Source organism: Saccostrea echinata, unplaced genomic scaffold (assembly GCF_033153115.1).
Source record: "Saccostrea echinata isolate AGI-Se365-2 ecotype Australia unplaced genomic scaffold, CSIRO_AGI_Sech_v1 ptg000054l, whole genome shotgun sequence".
In the NCBI taxonomy this organism is placed as follows: domain Eukaryota; kingdom Metazoa; phylum Mollusca; class Bivalvia; order Ostreida; family Ostreidae; genus Saccostrea; species Saccostrea echinata.
In genome coordinates, this window is record NW_026889803.1 from 17,267,970 (window position 1) to 17,288,908 (window position 20,939).

A 20,939-nucleotide genomic window follows, 5' to 3' on the forward strand; every position below is an offset into this window, starting at 1 on the left:
ATTGCCACTCAATTGCTTAATGCGAGATTTCAACATCCATCTGATACTTTTAATCCATTCTGACAAAGTGTCAAGGTCCTATTTGGCCTATCGTCTGGCGTAATCTTCCACAGAATTTTGTTTATTATCTAGACTCTAAGAGGAAACTTTATTATAGAAAATGAAAGCACATACATATAATATTCTCTATATATATTGGCAATTGAAATGGAACATAAGGTCTTGATCAATAATTTATATATATATATATATATATATATAGAGAGAGAGAGAGAGAGAGAGAGAGAGAGAGAGAGAGAGCCAATTTATGCATTGAGTGAACCTAGCTCTTTAGCTACCTAGTCAGCCATGGTATACACACCTGATTAGGATGTATTTAACGGAAGACCCAATAATGCAGTTAGAATTTATTTATTTAAGGGGCATTTTTGAAGGATTATCTTTTTAATTTTTGATGCCATTTTCCCCTAAAACTTTTCAAAACCCCTGGTAATGAACATCTGATGGCACTATAATCTTAAATTAAGAATATCTCGAAAAATTATCAGTAGGTAAGGTACGTTTGTGTATGTCCTTAAACAGAAATCATTGGGGCGTGATTACATTGAATTGCGCAATATGCATTTTTCGAGTGTCTATATTTCTCAAAAGTTAGAATAAATTAAGTTTACTGCACTAACTGACATAGGAATAGGGAACTGAAACCAGCTAAGATTTTTTTTCTATTGAACAACTGATTGGAATATTGAAATACTCACTAGCACATTTTCCCTGGACATATTGAGTGTCAAATGACTACTGATTTACTTAATGTCAGATGAACAAATTTCTCTTTTTTTTCTTATGGTGTAAAAGTTGTTTTTTCGCTATTTTTTGCTAGCATCGTTTCTTTTAAACAAAAAGATTTAGACCTACTTGCATAACCTATTTGAATCTGTGGTAAGTTAGTACTCATTTTAAGCTTCATAATGTATTTTTGTACTACTTATTGATTAGAAATATGTCTCTTTGGTATGAATGCCAGATTCTTTGTCTAGAAATAGGTAAATATCACTATGACGTTGTGATAATGTTATATTATTTGTTTATTGGTTGTACATATGTAAGAGTTGTCTTTTTTGGCATCAGGAGTTATTGTTTCTTTCATTTATGTTTTGTTGGTCACTGAGCTGTATGCTAGTCTATGTTACTATATTTTCATATGGATATTCGTCGAATATCTTTTGATTTTTTTTTTTACCAGTTATTTATTCTGGTTGTAATCAAATGAGGTCTAGACGCCGTGATGTAAATTTTATCCATGCTTAGTGGACTTGGGTGTATCTTATGTTTCTCCTGCTAAGTGATCTTGGGATTCAGTTTCTTGTATAGTTTTCTTTAGCAGCGTTGATTAGAAGACCTAAGATGACAACAGAATGTTTACTTTGTATGAAATACCACATCCCGGTAAATTTTAAACTTTGTTTTTTGTTAGTTTTAAACAACCATTATATTCTTTGTAAAATTGTTAACAATATTGTGAAATGTATTTATTTTTTACTTAAGAGTTAAACACTTATATATGTCATTCGTTTGTAACATCTAGTATTCTCAAACAAACAAAAGTGTTTTGAATAGTTTGTTAAAAAAAAAAACCCCTGTGAAATAGCAAGTGTTTATAGGGTTGGATTTACGTGTTGGATTGTCTGATCTAAGGACACATTGGACTTGAAAGGATATCTAGACGACATCATTAAAGGAAGAAGTAGAGGAAAGACCATCCAGTGATGACTCCATGTGGACTTTGATGCCGCAATTTATATTTAATGTAGATATGTAGATATGTCGATAAAATTATTTGTACATATTTTTACAAAACTTGTTATTTCTTGGTGAATAGGAGTCATCCAAAATAACATTTGATTTGGGTTGTAATTATGAAATTCAAAGAACACATCACAAGTAGAGGTCGGTTTTGATATTTTTGTGACAGTTGCTGGATGACCTCCTCTTAGTCAAGGAGTACCTAAACTTATTTTTGTACCTTTGAATAGAATTGCCTGACAATCAGTAATAATTCTTTTTGATTACCTGCAAATAATTTAACCTTTACAGCATATATTGATTTTTTTTTCATATGCGATTTGTAATTTTCATGTCTTCTTTTGTTACTCTTTGTAAGAATGAACTTCGAACCATTGGGATAGAAAATGGGATTGCAAGGAAATGATTTACTGGATTTTTTTTAAAAGAAAATAGAACATTTTGAAGGACGAATAAAAAACAGGAGAAAGAAAAGCAATTAAGAAAGATGCAGACTGAAATTTGATTCGAAAAACTAAAGAAAGAAACTGAATTACAAGAATTGAAAGCCGGAGAAATAGTTTCAGGTCTTTTAGTCTTGCTTTTCAGTCGCTTGCAAAGTTATAAACTTTACCTCCGTATGATGAATCTAAAGATTGTATTGATTTGTATTTGCAGAGATTTTAAAGGTTTGCTTCCTCTGCTATGTGGGATTAGTTTTCAAGGGCGATTAATCTTGGTGCTCTCCTGAAAGATAAATTAAGCTCTTGAGGTGTATTCCAGACTACCAGTTTAAAAGCTTTAAATTATGGTTCCTTGAAGCAAGCATTAATAAAGCGTTTTCAACCGACGGAAGGGGGTTTCCTGTAATGTTCCGTTCCAGTAGACCGGATCAGGGTGAAAATCCTTCAAAAGTCTAGGCTGAATAATTATGTGGAAAAATGTTTGTCTTTAGCAGAAAGTCCGAAAAAATAAGATAGTCTCAAAGATTTGGGTTTAAGAGAAAAGTTTCTAAACACTTACAATTGTAGCTAACAATTGAGAATGTATCTTAAAGAGAGACATCCAAAACACGTGGAAGAAATGTCAAATCTCGCAGACAAATTTATTGAAACTCTTGGTTATACAGTTTGTTTCATAATTTATGTTACATTTTGAATCTACAAATTGACAAACAAGGAAGAAAGATACAGACGTGTGCTTTTTTTTTTTTTTTATCAATTTAATACATGCATCCGTTAGATACATTATGTATGATTACCAACCAAAACATCAAATTCACTGGACGAAATATCAACAATTAATGAATATTTATGAAATTTCTAAATTGTATCAATTTTGCTATGTTGAATTTTACAACTTCAAAAGGTCACATAACACGTTCTAAATGTTCTCTTTCTATTTCAACTACGAGAGAAAGTTGCTGCTTGAAATTTTTACAACCACTGTCACACATTTTTGCTGAGACATTTCTTATTTGAAGTTTTATGTTCTTATTAGGCTCATTAAGTATCTGCGATCTAGGATTGTAAACCTTGTTCTTAAGGAACCTCAACAGAAAAGGTCCAAAGATTGAGACCTGGCAATGCAGGGGTCAAACTCTTTCTTTGGCGTGTTGCATTCTTGAGAATTTGTACGTTGATAATTCATACATGTATCAAATTTCAAAGTCCAATATAAACTGAAAATGCTAATATTACCAGCATAAATATTTGAATACATCTATCTGACACTTTTCTAAGGAGTTTGATAAACTATTTAGAGTCACCATTTCAACAGGAAAATCGTCAGTTCTTGAAGTCCATAGTCTTCCTTGATTATCGTGTCATTTATCGCATATTGTCCATCCCTGTCCTTTCTGACTTTGTTACTAGCCTTCTGATAAGCATCTTTGAAAGCTTTTCTTTTGGAATATTTTCTTTTATCGATATCTGAATGAATTTTGGCGATTTGTATTGATAAAACACCTTTACAATTCAGCAATATATTAAATTTATCCATTTCAAAAAATATCAAAGTTATGACATCGGCGTTTTTGTCACAATTGAACATTATGACACCATGAAATCTTTTACTTTTTCACACATGAAATAAAAGTTAAGGATTTGATATTTAAAATGATATATAGATTATTTTAAAAATGTGATAAATAAAAAAGAAATTTTCAAAATTTAACATATATTATGAAACATCCTCTTCCAATAAAAACATATAGATTTATCAGAAACAACCGTCAAGCAGTTACAGCTTTAGAAGCAACAATAGTGAAAACATTCCAAATCAGCAGGCATACCCAGCAAAAAAGTGAGAGGTATTGTACCATTTGTGGAAAAAGTGGACATTTGGCAAAAATCTTTTTTCCAAGCAGAAATTTTCCTGCAGTCACTATATTTCGCACAACTTTAAGAAAGCAGGTACGTTACAGAATCAACATAACTGTGAACCGATTGCATAAAATCTAATAACAATTAATTCTAGTTCAAGCTTACCGAATTCTGCAAAAATCCCGATGAACAATGTCATGCTGCATCCAGACCAGTCTCAAATAGGATCAGCATGCATCCTCACAAGTAAACTGTTGCAGTGCTGTGTCACAGACGGACATGAAAAACTTATTTATATATAACCTTTTATTTGAGACGTTTGCAAGGTATGTGAAAATATGCCCTTAGCTATGGGATATTTCGGTGAAAATTTGATTCAAGTATTAAGAGACTCTCATTGTAGCGTTGTTGTAAAGAGGAATTTGGTTACAGAAGATCAGCTGACCGGACAAGTGCAGAAATGTGTTCTGATAGACGGCGCACTTCGTACAGTGAAACATCCACATATGTGAACACTCCCTATTTCACTAGTAATATCAATGCGTTAGGTATGAAAGAACCTGTTTACGATCTTATCATAGGTAATATCTACAGTGTCAAAAATCAGGCAGATCCTGATTCACAGTGGTGTGGTAAAGATGTAAAGATTCTACACTAAGAGTGTAGTTGAATTTTTCAAGCCATGCAGAAATGAATCAAAGGGAAAAAACCAAGGTATGAAAGAGCTTACAGTTACAGGCTTAGTGAATGCTGATATGACGCTTGACCTCCCAACCCTCAGAGTCAAGATTTGAACAAACTTGAATCTACACTATCTGAGGATGCTTCCACATCAATATGACTAAACATGGCTTTTCTGTTCTTGAGAAGAAGATTTTTTCTATATATTCCTATTTAAAACTTTGATCCCCCATTGTGGTCCCAGCCTACCCCTGGGGGTCATGATTTGAACAAACTTGAATCTACACCATCTGAGAATGCTTCCGTATCAATATGACTAAAAATGGCTTTCTAATTCTTAAGAAAAAGATTTTTGAAGATGTTTTCCTATATATTCCTATATAAGATCCACTATTGTGGTTCCACACTACCTCTGGGGGTCATGATTTGAACAAGTTTGAATCCACACCATGTAAAGAAAGTTTTATATAAGTTTCAACTTTTTTGGCCCAGTGGTTCTTGAGAGTTGGGAAGAAGGTTTTTTTAAAGATACCACCATTTTTTTAATAAATAATTCTTAATTATCTCCCCTTGAAAGAGGGCATGGCCCTTCATTTGAACAAATTTGAATCCCCTTCACCCAAGAATACTTTGTGGGAAGTTTGGTTGAAACTGGCCTTGTGATTCTGAAGAAGAAGTCGAAAATGTGAAAAGTTTACAGACGGACTAACAGACGGACGATGGACAAAATATGATCAGAAAAGCTCACTTGAGCTTTCAGCTCAGGTTAGCTAAAAAGTAATCTTCACGAGATTTAGCTGAAGTGTTTTATATAGACTTTTTCAAGACTGATCAACTGAGTTAAGACCACCCCCTTCCTCCACCCCATTTGTCTTCCAAATTTACTCTGCATGTGATACGTATCTCAAGCTAACGGACTTTCAAATGAACCATGAAATCGTTATCATTATAATTCATTACTATTAAAATGATTATTAGACATGTTTCTTTTGTTTTTCTTTGTACGTCTCAAATGAGGGGAAATTCTCGCAATTTTTTCCTTTTCTTTCCGTTTCTTTTTTCATTGATTTCTTTTCTTTCCTTTTCTTGTTTTTTTTCCCTTATTTTTTCTTTCCTTTTTGTTTTGTGTAAACGTAATGAGGTGTGCAACAACTGTAAATTAGCTTTGTTTGCCAGTGAAATTTACTGGAAATTTACTGGAAAAAAATTATTGAGGGAGTACTTCCCTCCTCTCGATTCCTACTAACCTGAAACACCTTTCTTTCTCTATTTTGTCTCACGTACCGATCTTTTCTCTCTTTTTTAATCCCCTTTGTCGTTTATGTTGTCCAGCAATTCTCGTGAATTTCCTCCAGTCGGTTTAGAAATGTTTTTCAATGATCTTCGCCTTCTTTTCTGGTCTCGGGTGTTTATCCTCACTACGAAAGTTATCAGACTGATTTGTTGCGAAAATAAACAAGAAATGATTACCTTGTCAGTAGTGATGAATTTGGTCCATAAAGAACGACTGGTCTAGTTGTCCAAGACGATACGGGAAGCCAGTGCTTCATAGCATACTGCGTCTACTTTGCAGTAGGGTTCACGTATAATAATACCAACTGGCAAATGGTATTTCACCATTTTACAAAGTAAATTACGTCTTATTTGATAAAATGAAGAAGGGGCACTGTAGTTTCATTGATCAATTCATATATCACTGTACGAAATTAAACTGACTGAGGAACCTTGTCATCTGCTTCAATAACGGTATATTGAGTGATGTCTGGTTACTGGAAGTGAATGATGATTCTATCTCAGCATCAGTTGCTGCTTTATGAAGAAAGTTCTCCAGAATTTTCTATTTATCATTTAATGTCTGATATGTGGCCCTTTTCTTCTAACAACTTCCATAGTGGGGCAATAATAATTGTCGTCAGTCCAAGAAATCCTGGCAGTTTTAAAGTATGACATAAGTTGGGTTTTTTCCGTCAAGCGCAACTGATTTTAGTAAGTTATTTCGTTTACCTTAATTACAATGATTCGAGAAACAAAAGAATGCCCTTGTTATGATTGTTTTGCCTAAAAGATTGAAGCAAATTTGTTTAAACCGTATGATTTGATTTTTTCACCTCCTTTTATTTTAATTGGAGTTTCCATGGCAAGCTCATACAATTTTCCTTCCTCTGAACATGCAAATGCTTAATGTAAAGTGTTTATAAACCATCACTCTTATTTCAACATGTATATTATTTCCTCAGTTTTAAACATGCTGCAGACTTTATGTTCTTTCCAACATTATAATCTATCCCAATTTTTTTTCACAGAAGTGTGCTATTTCTACAATCAATGAAATATGAAGATAACAAACTACAGTGATCAAGCTTAAACGTCCATTGGAACAATACAAATTGAGAGCAAAGCAAACACGGGCCTCGTAAAACATCAGAGGTTGGATCAGGTGTCATAGAGGGGTAAGCATCCCCTGTCGATCTGTCACACCCGCCATGTGCTCTTTGTCATGATCAGGCAAACAGAAAAATCCGTAGGAAATTCAGTGTGAAAATATTGGCCTTACAATTAGTATGAAAACCGTCAGTCAACATTCGACTTAAGATAGATTGTATTTGCTAAAACGGTCATTGCATAGACCATAGAATTTGCGAGATGTTGACTTTACATGAGACTGTTGATATTCTTGTTTCATAAACTCATTTGTCAATAGCTTGCCTCGTTTCAGAAATTGTTCGTATGTAGAACAAACTCTTGCGTATCGAATCAACTGGGAGACATAAACTCCATATGCAAGTGAAAATGGTATATTGCTACATAAATAAGGGAAGTTGACGATAGAAAGTCATCACGTTTATCATAAAGTTTTATTGTTAATTAGTTGGCCATTAATTTCAGATGTGTCAGACTCTGTGGTTTCTCTATTTCGAGTTCAAAGAGATAGATCGAATCAACATAGGAATGAAAATGAATATCAAATGCAATAAACACAAACCACAAAAGAAGTAATTCAGGTTGGATCTAAACTCCTCTAGGAGGTTGTTGAATGCTTTTTCCGTTGCTGACCCTTTTTTCATAACAATGGAGAATTCACTTGATATTTTATTCCGAATGTCCTGTTCAATTTTGTTGAACATTTTCCGTAAACAAAGAATTGTGAAGTTTGCTCAGGACTCGACAGTTACAACATAAGATTAATAGACTTCACTAATTTGGAATGTTTCATCTGTGCAAACTGTGGTATTTATTTTTTTAAGTTTTCTGTATGTAAATTCTTTTTCTTTGATTGGGAGATACAATTTTTGAGCCACTACTTTTTGACAGTTGCAGCTGAAGGCACAGTTTTAGGATTTTTCCCACAACTTTTATGACAACGCCAACTTTATTTTAGATGGGACCATTAAATCTGTTTTATATACTGAAAAGTTTCATCACTGTATTTTTTTTTAAATCAGATTCTTGGGTGTGTCTTCTTACAAGGATAGCATATATTGAATACTCTTCTTATAATCCGCAATGTTCTTTTTTTTTTTAAATGATTTTGCATTTGTCTCCATTTTCACACAACCCCCAATCTTTGACAATAGAAGATGTATCCTTGCCACGTTAGACTTTAAATGTTTTTAAAGTTGAATCACTTTCCTGTATCTTTCCTTATATGACTGTTAATTATATCAATATTTATCTTTCATTAAAGATCCTGTTTCTATTTATCTCTAACCTTCCTTCCTAACTGTGTATATGTAGATGTTTTGTTCTGAATGTTGTAATTGTTTTTCAGCTGTCTTAATTCTGGCTTAATTCCAACTGAAGTCAAAATTTTAAATTTGTATAACTTTTGAATTAATAAAGCAAATAAAACCAAATTTTCATTGAGCGTTTATATTTCAATATTTTACAAACTTGCAACTTTTCAAATATATATATTTTCTTTATTGAGTTTTTTTTTATTCCTTATTCTTATTCCTTAAAGTATTGGGTTTTGTGAATTTTGCACACCACAGCGTTTGCATTTATAACATCATTGTCAACATTACATATTTTGATAACCATATTGGTAGGTCTGTTAAAAATTCTAAATATTTTGATTTGCTCATTTATACAAAGTATCTTTCTCTCCTGCCGTGGAAGAACCACACAATTACTTTTGTTTCTACCGAGTGGTTTACAATAGCTATGTAGCATACGTCTGTCTGCACAGGTGACAACTGATTACACTGAACAGTGACTATGAGAACGGCTTATATAAGGAACCTCGACTAAATCGATTGAATAAAAGAATATGGCGGATGTCACATTAAAATCATCCTATCATACTTTTGGTAATGTATTTTAAAGTTCCTTTGTTTTAAGTATGTTATTACTGTACATATCCTTCACTGAACCTCAATTCAGTGAGACCTTAAAACCCGCCAGTCCGTGCAAGTTAGTTTTGGACACGGCAGTCCAGAGAGGAAGGCGCTTTTACCCCCTCTCAGATTGTTTTGTAACCAGCATTAATAGTTACACCGAGTACCAGTATTACTTGCAGGGCTTACTTTGTATTTCTTGTGTGTAATGGTCCAGCTTTTCTGAGGTAAGGTTTATGTTTATAATTTTATCTTAGTTATTTTCTTGTATCATTCATTTGTCCTAAAACACCCAGTCACCGCATTTCTCATCAGTTTTAGCAAGTATGTTTTGTTTAATGTGATTACTATATATAGCAACACGTATTTGAATATTTATAAGTATGGTGTACAATTTCCGTCATAATAATTTGTCCGTAAAGTAGCAATTCATAATACTGCATTTGTGTATGGGTTGTATGTATAGTTTAAACATCTCATGTGTGTTTGAGTCTTATCTAAGACGTGTACATTATCTATAAATCTGATAATGAGCAAAGTATGTATTTGTATTAAGACACAAGAGCCTATTAGTGAAACTTGTGTATGTGTATGTTGGAGCAGGTTCCATCCATCCATAGCTTAAAGTCTATGTAGAGACTGTGTGGAGAGGCCACCCAGTGCCTTGAGAGAGTCCGCCCTTGGGCCCTAGTGATCTTCCTCTAGACGGTGGAGTGGAAGGCGGCAGGACAAAAACCCATTATAGGACAAACAACGAATCTTATATATTTGTACATTTATTGGAATTAAATATGTAAATTATCTGGACAAAGCTTTTGGGATATATTTAAACTTAGTAAAAAAAAATAGTAAATCCGCTCGACTGTGACAGTGGACAAATTCTTTTTCCGAATCTTTTTCAGTTTTAAAATTCTTTAAGCGCCTTTCAGATGGTGTGGATGATATACGGATGAGCCAAGATTCATTGAGAGAGGCATACCGGTAATAACTTAGTCACATGAACAAGCCAACAAAATATCGCAAAGAGTTTATTAAATTAAAACAATTAAGTTAGACAAACCGTTATCTATTAAATAAGAAAAGTCAGTACACTTTATAAATAGATTTGTGAGTTCATTGGACCAAAGGTTGAGTTACTTCAGTATCATAACTTGGATTGAGAATTCAGACAGCTCTGGACGAGGTCGGCAGCCTCCATACTAGTACCCCAACTCAGACCAATACCGTCTGAACAATGTCCATAATTATGAACAACCTTTCCATTAAAAAACAATAACAACAAATCAAACTTCTGTGTATTTTGACTCAAAGACTGCAAACATATGTACTAATTTAGTTATCTACCTTTAAAAAATAAAATGAAATATAACAAAATTCATTACAATTTAAATCATTCATCGTCATGGCATTACTAAAACTTAAATCGACAAATAAAATACCATAAAAAGTGATAAACTGATACCACTTAAGTGACTATTCATATGAATAGAGCAATTCATGAAACAGTGTAAGTAAAGATATGTAAAGAATATAACCTACACAATCTTTTTTTAAATAATATAGCATCAGGAATTTACAAAAATAAACAATCATAACACATACTCGAAACAATTCGTACTTACAGTTAATTGCCCATGGTCAGACTTAATAACTTCTTTTTCAAGTCTAAGAGGGGAGCGAATCGGCCTCAACCCAACCCATTCATTGTAAACATCTGCTGACTGGAACAGTTCACGTTTAATAGGTACAAGTTTTTCAAAAACATTTAAACTCTTAGTTATGTAGGCAATTTTACAAAATATGGTATTATTGTATTTGTTGTTGATTACTTAAACTATTTCAAATATGTTAAATTTAAGAAGATCGGTGAACATGGCGAGCGAAAAGCCTATTGTGTGACAAACATGAAGGTGAAAAATTAAATCTCAATTATATAAAAATTTTCCTTGATATTTCATCTAGCATTAAAATATACTTTATGTAAAATCTCTACCATTTGCAAAAATCCCTTAAAGATTGAAATCATTTGCCTATGAGATATTATACACACACTTAAGAGGGCAAAAAGAGTCATTTTCTCATACTATAACACTATTTTTCGATATGAGTGGGTCTTCGCTCCATGTTTTTCAAAGTTAATCCTCAAAGTTTGCATGAAAATATACATTTTTTGATTACTATATACCTTAAAAATATACTTTTATGACACAACATTCGCATTTTTTCGAGAAATACTTGAAGTCCATTCAGTCAAGGATCATATCACAAACATGATTTAAATGCCACCCTTCATCAGGACTTGTGTAGTCTAGTGGTTAGCGTGCTAGTCTCGAAAGAAAATGATACGCAGGATTTTTATTGCTTCGGGTTCGAACACCACGAATACCAAATTATTTTTTTAATTAACGAATAAATTTTGCGGAGAAAATTTTCCTCAGAAAAGTTTTGTTTATCATAATTTCATAAATTTCAATAATGAGAACTTTACTCAAAATACTAAATTCACAAATTGAACATGATTTTTTATGTCTCCGAAGCTGTAGGCTCTCTGCACGCTATGTTCGCCCATCTCCTTTTTTATCGAAAGCAAACCAGTGAAAATATTTATTTTAGCTACAGTTGTATATGCCTGTAGTTACCAATATATCACCGATTTGATAATTTTCAATTTTTCATGACTAAAGGTGACTTACTATTTAAAAAAAGTAAAAATCTAGCGTACCTTTAAGGAAGGACAAATTTTGCAACATCTCTCCATTATTCCTTTTGAATCTTCTTGACTTATGGATGTATTGAAGTTATTATCTTCCCTACAACCTCCAACTGCAACCAAGTCCTGACTGTAATAAAACAAAAACAACACCAACAAACATTAGAAACTATTTTAAAGAACAGCTGTAAAAGACTTTTGCACAGATTTCTAAATGACTTCACTTACTTTGGTATAATATATGCATCCCTGTCTGTATATACGCAATATTTTATCCATGGCGCCTTTACCTTTCCAACACAGAAACGATAGTGACATGTATATTTCAAAACCGATAGTTGTAGTAAATCTAGATGAAATTCCGTTTATAAAGTTTAATTATACTGTATATAGTGTTATGTTAATCATATATATGTTAATTTTCAAAATACAAGCTTTCTCAATGCCTCATCTCTAAGTTAATACCCTCAGAAGTTGGCCTCGATTTGGAATAATGGTTTTGTCTCCGAACAGCTGTCGGCTGCCTAATGCAGAGCAATTTACAATGACATCGCATCGTCCAACAAACTGAAAAATAAAATTTGAAAGGTGTTTATATGCACATTTCGCATTATGGCAATTTTTTTAATCTTATGAGTATTCTTAACTTCTTTACATATCAATATACTGTTCATTAAAGATCTCAAAGTTTATTGATAATTTATAGGGGAAAAAACTCATCTCATTAAGCGTCACTCAATGTCAATTTACAGTGAAGTTCCTCTTTTCTGAAGTGTCTGTTCATATTTGTAATAGACCATTTGACCTCAATATTTGTTTCTTATAACATGATTTTCATAACATCAACTTTTTATTATTTTAGCATTTACCCGAGTTTCCGGATTGGAAACCTAACTTTAAGATTAAAGAACAATCTTGGTGTTTAGGCTAAACTCTATGAGCTTAATAAATTCAGTTTTACTTATTATAAAGAAAAAGATTGCATTAACAGTTAAAATGCATGTATTATGTTTAGTGTATTAACAGTTAAGGTACATGTATTAGGTTTAGTGTATTGACAGGTTAAGGTACATGTATTAGGTTTAGTGTATTAACAGTTAAGGTACATGTATTAGGTTTAGTGTATTAACAGTTAAGGTACATGTATTACGTTAAGTGTATTAACAGTGAAGGTACATGCATCATGTTTAGTGTATTAACAGTTAAGGTACTTGTATTACGTTAAGTGTATTAACAGTGAAGGTACATGCATTATGTTAAGTGTATTAACAGTTAAGGTACATGTATTAGGTTTAGTGTATTGACAGGTTCAGGTACATGTATTAGGTTTAGTGTATTAACAGTTAAGGTACATGTATTAGGTTTAGGTATTGACAGGTTAAGGCACATGTATTAGCTTTAGTGTATTAACAGTTAAGGTACATGTATTAGGTTTAGTGTATTAACAGTTAAGGTACATGTATTAGGTTTAGTGTATTAACAGTTGAGGTACATGTAATATGTTTTGTGTTTTAACAGTTAAGGTACATGTATTAGGTTTAGTGTATTAACAGTTAAGGTACATGTATTAGGTTTAGTGTATTGACAGGTTAAGGTACATGTATTAGGTTTAGTGTATTAACAGTTAAGGTACATGTATTAGGTTTAGTGTATTGACAGGTTAAGGTACATGTATTAGGTTTAGTGTATTAACAGTTGAGGTACATGTAATATGTTTTGTGTTTTAACAGTTAAGGTACATGTATTAGCTTTAGTGTATTAACAGTTAAGGTACATGTATCAGTTTTAGTGTATTGACAGGTTAAGGTACATGTGTTTAGTGTATTAACAGTTAAGGTACATGTATTAGGTTTAGTGTATTGATCGGTTTAGGTACATGTATTAGGATAAGTGTTTTAACAGGTTATGGTACCTATATTAGGTTTAGTGTATTAACAGTTGAGGTACATGTAATATGTTTTGTGTTTTAACAGTTAAGGTACATGTATTAGGTTTAGTGTTTTAACAGTTAAGGTACATGTATTAGGTTTAGTGTATTGACAGGTTAAGGTACATGTATTAGATTTAGTGTATTAACAGTTAAGGTACATATATTAGGTTTAGAGTATTAACAGTGAAGGTACTTGTATTAGGATAAGTGTATTAACAGTTAAGGTACTTGTATTAGGATAAGTGTATTAACAGTTAAGGTAAATGTGTTAGGTCTAGTGTATTAACATTAAATGTACATGTGTTAGGTTTATTTCATAATTAGACGTATAGAAGAATTATACAAGAATTAGTTTCAATCGGCATCTCTTACCTCATCTATATTCACAACACGTCTTTGTTCAATTTTCCCGCCACTTTCGAGAAACCTATTAAAGAAATTATTTTTATTCCAAAATTGAATACTTATGCTTTAGAATATCACAGAACATGTAATGATATCAAACATATCATAGTATATTTTAATTTGCCTGATATGAAAAAAAACACGACGAGAAAAGATATTATTATCGGGCGAGGTGAAGCAAAGTCCTGATATTTTTTTTTAATCTTTTCTTAGTCCATCGGTATTTTTTCTTTCGTTTAAGGGAACTAAGTTACAAATGAATTTATATATTTTATCTAAATACACCTAATCAAATAATATCAAATGCTATGGCTTGTCATTTCTTCTCCAGACGCTAAAACATCTACATGTAATTGGCCTATCACTTCGAGGCCATTAAGCATAGGTGCATGATATGACCGTACATAATACATAGAGGATATTCAATGTTTTGTAGATGAATATGGTATTTATTTCACGAGTGGGACATGCTTTTTTGATATTTTCACGAGTGTGAAGCACTAGTAAAAATATCAAAAAATCATATCTCACGAGTGAAATAAATTCCATATTCATCTACAAAACATTGAATTTTCTGTTTATCACATTTTCTTAGATTTTCCCTTTCCCTCTGTCTTTTCGTAACACAATGTCATAGGCTGTGACGTCGTAGTTGAGCGGTTGAGACGTCATAGCTAAGCGATTGCGAGATTGAAAAACGTTGTAAACATGGATTTTAACATATTTGGAAAAACTTCGGTAGAATAACTTTTAGTCTCTGTCAGGATGGCTCATTAACTCTATCTTATAACGGGCCAGGGATTTATTTAAAAACACTCTTCGTGAAGGGAACGAAAATCTTAAGTTTTGCCGCACTTCTGATATTTTCACACTGTGAGAATACCATGCATTCACACTGTGTCAGAATATCACTTTTATTCAGTAAATAAATAGAGGATATTCAATGTTTTGTAGTTGGATATGGAATTTATTTCACGAGTGGGACAGGATTTTTTTTATATATTTTCACGAGTGCGAAGCACGAGTAAAAATATAAAAAAAAGTTCTGTCTCACGAGTGAAATAAATTCCATATCCAACTACAAAACATTGAATTTTCTGTTTATTATATTTTCTTTGATTTTCCCTTTGCCTTTGTCTTTTCTTAACACAGCACATTATAGGTTCCTGGCTGTGACGTCATAGTTGAGCAGTTGAGACGTCATAGCTTAGACAGTTGTGAGATTGAAAACATTGTAATATGAAATTTAGCAATATATTTGGGAAGAAATTGACAGTTTTACTCTCTTTCAAGGTGGTTTAGTTACTTTCTCTATCTTATTACTGCCAAAAATTATTTTTTTACTTACTTTGATATCCTTTCACACTGTGACAGAATATCACTTTTATTCAATAAATAAATCACAGTATTTCACTGTTGAAAATGTAATAAATTACAGTATTTCACTGATGAAAATGTAATAAAAAAGATGACTGCATGGATTGGAATACATTTTTGGACTTACTGTGACTGTAAATGATGCATATATAAAATTTGTTAAATATCAAGAAAATGTACTTTCTATGATGTTCAAATTTCTTCTATCTGCCATCACCCTTAGAATTTTTTACATTTTTTAAACACTTTATTTAGGACATTATTGAGAAACTTTGAATAGAAAAGTGAAACTTTGTGCGGCTAAACTTATTTGTTTACCTATATAAACATATATCTCGTTGTTATTGTCATTTTTAAGAGAAAAAAATTCTTATAATTAATCTGTCCTTAAAACGTATCTAACTCAAGCTGAATTGTCCAGCGACTGTACACAGTTAAATTGTAATTAATATCAAAACATTAAAAGCTTGCAGGGAAATATTTATTATGCTATTTGAAAACATATCTAATCCTTGAATTAATTCATATAAGATATAGATACTAGTAGACATCAAAGTAGATATTAACGTACGCACGCATCTATCTCCCCAGTTACATACATTGTATGCTTAAGTATGTAATCATTCCTCTTAAAAAAATGTCTACATGTCCATCAGAGGAGGCTCTTATCTTTGACACCGATAGACAAGCTGAAGGTTTTTTTTTTTCAATTCATTAACTTTAATTTAGAAATAATATTGATCGACATATTTTAACGAGTACCCGAGTAAAAAAAATATTAAGTTGATAGTCGCCATGACCGAGTGAAAGTCGAGTGTTTGAATGCTGGTTGACATTCCTACGAAGAAGCTAATGAACCACAACGAAAATTAGGACACAAAATCTCTGTTGTATTAGTCCGAGATTAAATGACAAAAAACCTTACCTTTTGAGAAGCCAAGCAAGGTATATCTTTGTTGTTATAACAACTGTCGTAACAAGATATCCAAACCTAGAAAAAAGTGCTAACACTTTGGTATGTATGTTAATTGCTTTTGATTTATTTCCCCCCATTTCATGATTTTTTTTCCAAGTGTTTTTATTTTCTGCTAATTTTGTACTGTAGATTTATCTTCAAGAGATGTGCACAAACATTTTTTTTTCGCTCGAGAATTAAATTTCCAATCCTTTTAACCATTTGTTCTACAATTTCATTTTTTGATCTTTTTATATTTTGGAAATTAACTATGTTTATTAAGTTTAAGTTTATTATAATCATTTTTCATTCCTAGTTATCACATCAGATATGCCTCAAAGTTTTTCAAAAGGTAGTGAAATTCTAAGGTCACTGTCAAATGGTTAAAATGGAAGGCCTTTTCACACGGAATACACCTATGAAATATAAAAGCCCTAGAACTAACCATTCAAATATGATAGCCAAGGTTAAAGTTTTTCAAAAGTAGACCAAACTCCAAGGTCAAAATTGTTGGTACCAAATTGTGATCTTGTCAATCAAATACACCTGTGAAATATAAAAGCCCTAGCACTAACCGTTCAAAAGTTATGGCCAAGGTTAAAGTTTGGTAAAATTTTGAAAAGTAGATCAAACTACAAGATCAAGAGGACAAGTATGCTGGTACCCAAAGAAAGGTCTTGTCACAAGGAATGCACCTGTGAAATATGAAAACCTTAGCCTCAACCAATCAAAAGTTAAGGGCAAGGTTGAAGATTTTGCTGACAAACAGATAAACAGACAGAGACGCTGACAAACAGACAGACGGACGGACAGACAGTGCAAACAACTTTTTGCCCCCGAATCTTCGATTACGGGGCATATTGTTTTGAAATCTCAACTGCCACGATTAAAAGAACATTTTTTTATTTTCTGAAATTCTAAATTCTCTATATTTCTATGCAACTCGAAATAGTCACCTTAAAGGGGCATGGTCACACTTGCAAATGCCATTTTGTTTATAATTTCAATTTTAGATTTATAGTAAAAAATAACTTCAGTGTAATGATTTGAACTTATATGAAAAGTTTTAATATGTAATCACAGCCGTATTCTTCATAACCTTACATCAAACACCTGTTTTTTTGTAAAAATGAGCACGAGCTGTGTTACTGGGGTGTAATGTTTTTTTTTTTAACATCACAAATCTCTTGATTTTCATAAATATTAAAGATAAATTTTATGTTGTGAAAATGTATGACAATTAAACACACCCGAATTTTTATTTTTTCAAATGATTTTCATATAAAAGGAGCTTCTAAATATGCTTTTGTAATATATTAGACCGAAACGCTCTTGCAATGTGTAAGACATGAATTTCTACCAAAACTTTTGATGGATATAAACTTCAAAACTGTGTCCATGAGCATTTTTTTTAAATTTACCAATTTTTTTCTCGCCAAATGCAATTACTTTGATCAAATGTAGGTTAATATTTTTGTATGGCCTCAAGTATATATATAGAGAGAGAGAGAAAGAGAGAGAGTAATATTTCCAAAATATTACTACTTCCTATTGGTAAATAAACAAGTTAAACTTTAAATCAAGGTGTGTTTCAGTACCAATTTCATATTTTCTATCTCAGAGTTTTGTCCACTTACTTAAAGTGTTTGCTAAAGCCCAGTTTTCTCATTTCGTCCTCACTTAAATCGTGAAACGTGAACACAACATCTTTATAAAGAGGATCCTATATCAATAATTAAATAAAACTTGTAGTTGTGTGTATTGTATAATACTTCTATCAATAAATATTTTTAAAAAAAAGACTAAATAAAATCAAGAAATACGATCATGAATTACTAGTATACTGAATAAAAGAATCAATATAACTGGGCAATAGCCAAAGGAGATCGCCATCTTTAATTTCCTTTCATAAAAATAAAGATAGAAGTTCTAGACAGTGATTAAAGGCTTCAGATATGTCATGATTATCAAGAAAAAACAAATACTAGGCTTCAGATATGTCATGATTATCAAGAAAAAACAAATGAACTTTGAAGACAAACCTATAATGACATGACTTTCACTTCAGCATGTAGTTTCAAATGAAAAAAAAATGAGTCATTTTTTAAGAGCTTCAATTATTCAACTTTCATGGTTTGAGGGGGGAAAGAATGCTGAAGATTTGATTTCGTGGTTGTAGTAGTATGGAAGATAAACATGATATAGAAGTTTGAAATTTGATTTTTCATGTAGGATATCAAATCGTGGATTCCTTCATACCATGAAAGCAATGAAAAGTAACCCCCAAAGAAAATTAGCGATTTCACAATATAATGCCTGATTAGAAAATGATGGAGAAAGTCATAGTGCCAACAGAATTCGAACCTGAAAGTAAACGTTAAAATCTCTCTTTACAGTGAAAAATCCACCTGAGCTCCCTATATCTTTTGTTTATTAAAAAAAGCGCTTCCTTGGTTTTGCTGTTCTTGAAAAGAAGATATTTTAAGTTTTTCCTGTACATTCCTATGTAAAACCTAGTTCGCCGATTGTTGTCACACCCTACTCCAGGGGGTCATGAATTGAAGAAATTGATTTGCCACTATGTAAAGATTATTCCGTACGAATATGACAAATCATGGCTTTGCTGTTCTTGAGATGGGTTTTTTAAAAAGATTTTTCCTTATATTCCTATGTAAAACTGTTCACCCATTGTGGTCCTACCACCGATGATCATGATTTGAACAAATTTGCATCTACCATGTCAGAAAGTTTTCACATAAGTTTCATCTTTTCTGGCCCGGTGGTTAAAGATTTTTAAATGGCCCCACCTAATTTTCACTATTTCTTAATTATCTCCAATTGGAAGAGCGTTTGGCCCTTCAATTCAACAAACTTGAATTCCTTCCCCAGACTATACTCTGTGCCAAGTTTTGTTGAAATTGACGCAGTGACTGGAGAAGATAAAAAGTTAACAATGACAATGACAAGACAACAACGAGAGACAACGAACAAATTTTGATCAGCTAAAAGAAAAAAAGCACAAAAGAATCGTTCTGCAGCTGTTATTTCAAATCATATGAGGGATTGGGGGAGGATGTAACAGCATCTGCTAGTCAAAATCAATTGTAAATTCACCTCTATATAGCTTGTCCATTAGATTAAAGTTAAAATACACATTTCTGTGTATTATAGCGGATGAATAAATCTTCATTTACCTTAATTTCTGTTTGACTTAACATGAATGAAGGTGTTATAGCAATACCCGCACGACCAGCTTCTTCTGACATTGCTAAAGAGGAAAAGTGGTCCCATCCGTCTCGTGTCCATTTCCTGTAGAGACAGCAAATATTACAGCAATATGAGCTGCAACTTTGATGTAGGTAACTTTTGTTGCAAAATTGTAATTATTAATTTCAATGACAGAAAAAAAATGTTTATAATAAACTTCTGTTGTTCATATTTGCAATGGAAGAACTATTTATAAGCTATGATTGAAGCAAAATTACATTTTTGTCGTCCTGTAAAATATTGATTTCTTAATATGATATTTATATGGATTCGATTGTACAGAGGTGTTTCTTCTGAAACAATTTAATACTTTATTGTAGTCTTATTGATCATAAAAGTTTCAATTACATAAAATTTATCATAATAACACATTTTAAGAGCAAAATAAAATTCTCAAAAATGCAGCTCAAAATAATGTAATGTAATGTAAAAAATGTAATTGCTTTATATTACAAGGGGGAAAAGATTGTTAACAAATTCAGCATTAACCTTGACCAAAAAAATTTTAGTGTTCTTTACTTGGCTTTTTCTAAGTTAACTCCTGGAATATAATCTGCAGTTGGTCTGAAGATAGCACCAGCTCCAAAACTTGTTGTTCCTTCGATTATGTGTTCTGCTACAATAGTCACGTGACAAGATGGAAGAAGACGTTGTATGTTGATGGCGGTAGAGAGGCCAACAACACCAGCGCCGATAACTATCACGCCAACCATGTCCTATGTACAGAATTTAAAAGAAAAACACATATTTAGAGTATCAAGTTGGTTTAATAAACACTAGGACCCAGTCGTGAATAAATTACAAATTTTTAACGTAACTTTTTCCCACGCTGATTCTTAGGAATATAAGATACATGTACCGGTAATATACATAGAGGATATTTTATATATACTGTTGCTTTCTAAAATATGTCGAAATTGTGTATATTACACACATTCTGATTTCGTAAATCTTCAATTCTGTATTTTTCCTTGTTTCAGTAGACCGCATAGTTTACTAGGACGTATACTGTGGCCAAGTTGACATGCTGCAAGTTATTTGTATATAATTTACAAAATACGAAAACGGAGAATACAATGTGTCTATTAAAGGGGCATGGACACAGTTCCATTGATTACAATTTTAAATGTCTATCTTTATTCAAAAATAACTTCACTTTCATATAAACTTA

General features: G+C 32.1%; 1 protein-coding gene across 1 annotated transcript; it reads right to left on the reverse strand.

Moving 5' to 3' along the window:
* Positions 1-10,189: 10,189 nt before the first annotated feature.
* LOC133206122 (D-aspartate oxidase-like) lies at positions 10,190-20,490 on the reverse strand. Its single transcript, XM_061342051.1, has 10 exons — positions 20,288-20,490; positions 19,696-19,810; positions 18,139-18,224; positions 16,472-16,537; positions 14,137-14,191; positions 12,300-12,401; positions 12,063-12,124; positions 11,847-11,964; positions 10,747-10,845; positions 10,190-10,379 (listed from the first exon to the last, which is right to left on the reverse strand). Exons 1-10 carry the CDS (start codon positions 20,479-20,481, stop codon positions 10,269-10,271), a joined length of 1,008 nt encoding a protein of 335 aa, XP_061198035.1. The 5' UTR covers positions 20,482-20,490; the 3' UTR covers positions 10,190-10,268.
* Positions 20,491-20,939: the final 449 nt, after the last annotated feature.

Bases quoted from the DNA above. Each gene is read 5' to 3' on its own strand.
- LOC133206122 (XM_061342051.1), bottom strand. From the start codon at position 20,481: ATGGTTGGCGTGATAGTTATCGGCGCTGGTGTTGTTGGCCTCTCTACC. The intron at 12,125-12,299 runs GTATTAACTTAG...TGTGTTGGAAAG, and splicing joins ATCGAGGCCAACTTCTGAGG to GTAAAGGCGCCATGGATAAA. The intron at 11,965-12,062 runs GTAAGTGAAGTC...GTTTTATTACAG, and splicing joins GATGCATATATTATACCAAA to TCAGGACTTGGTTGCAGTTG.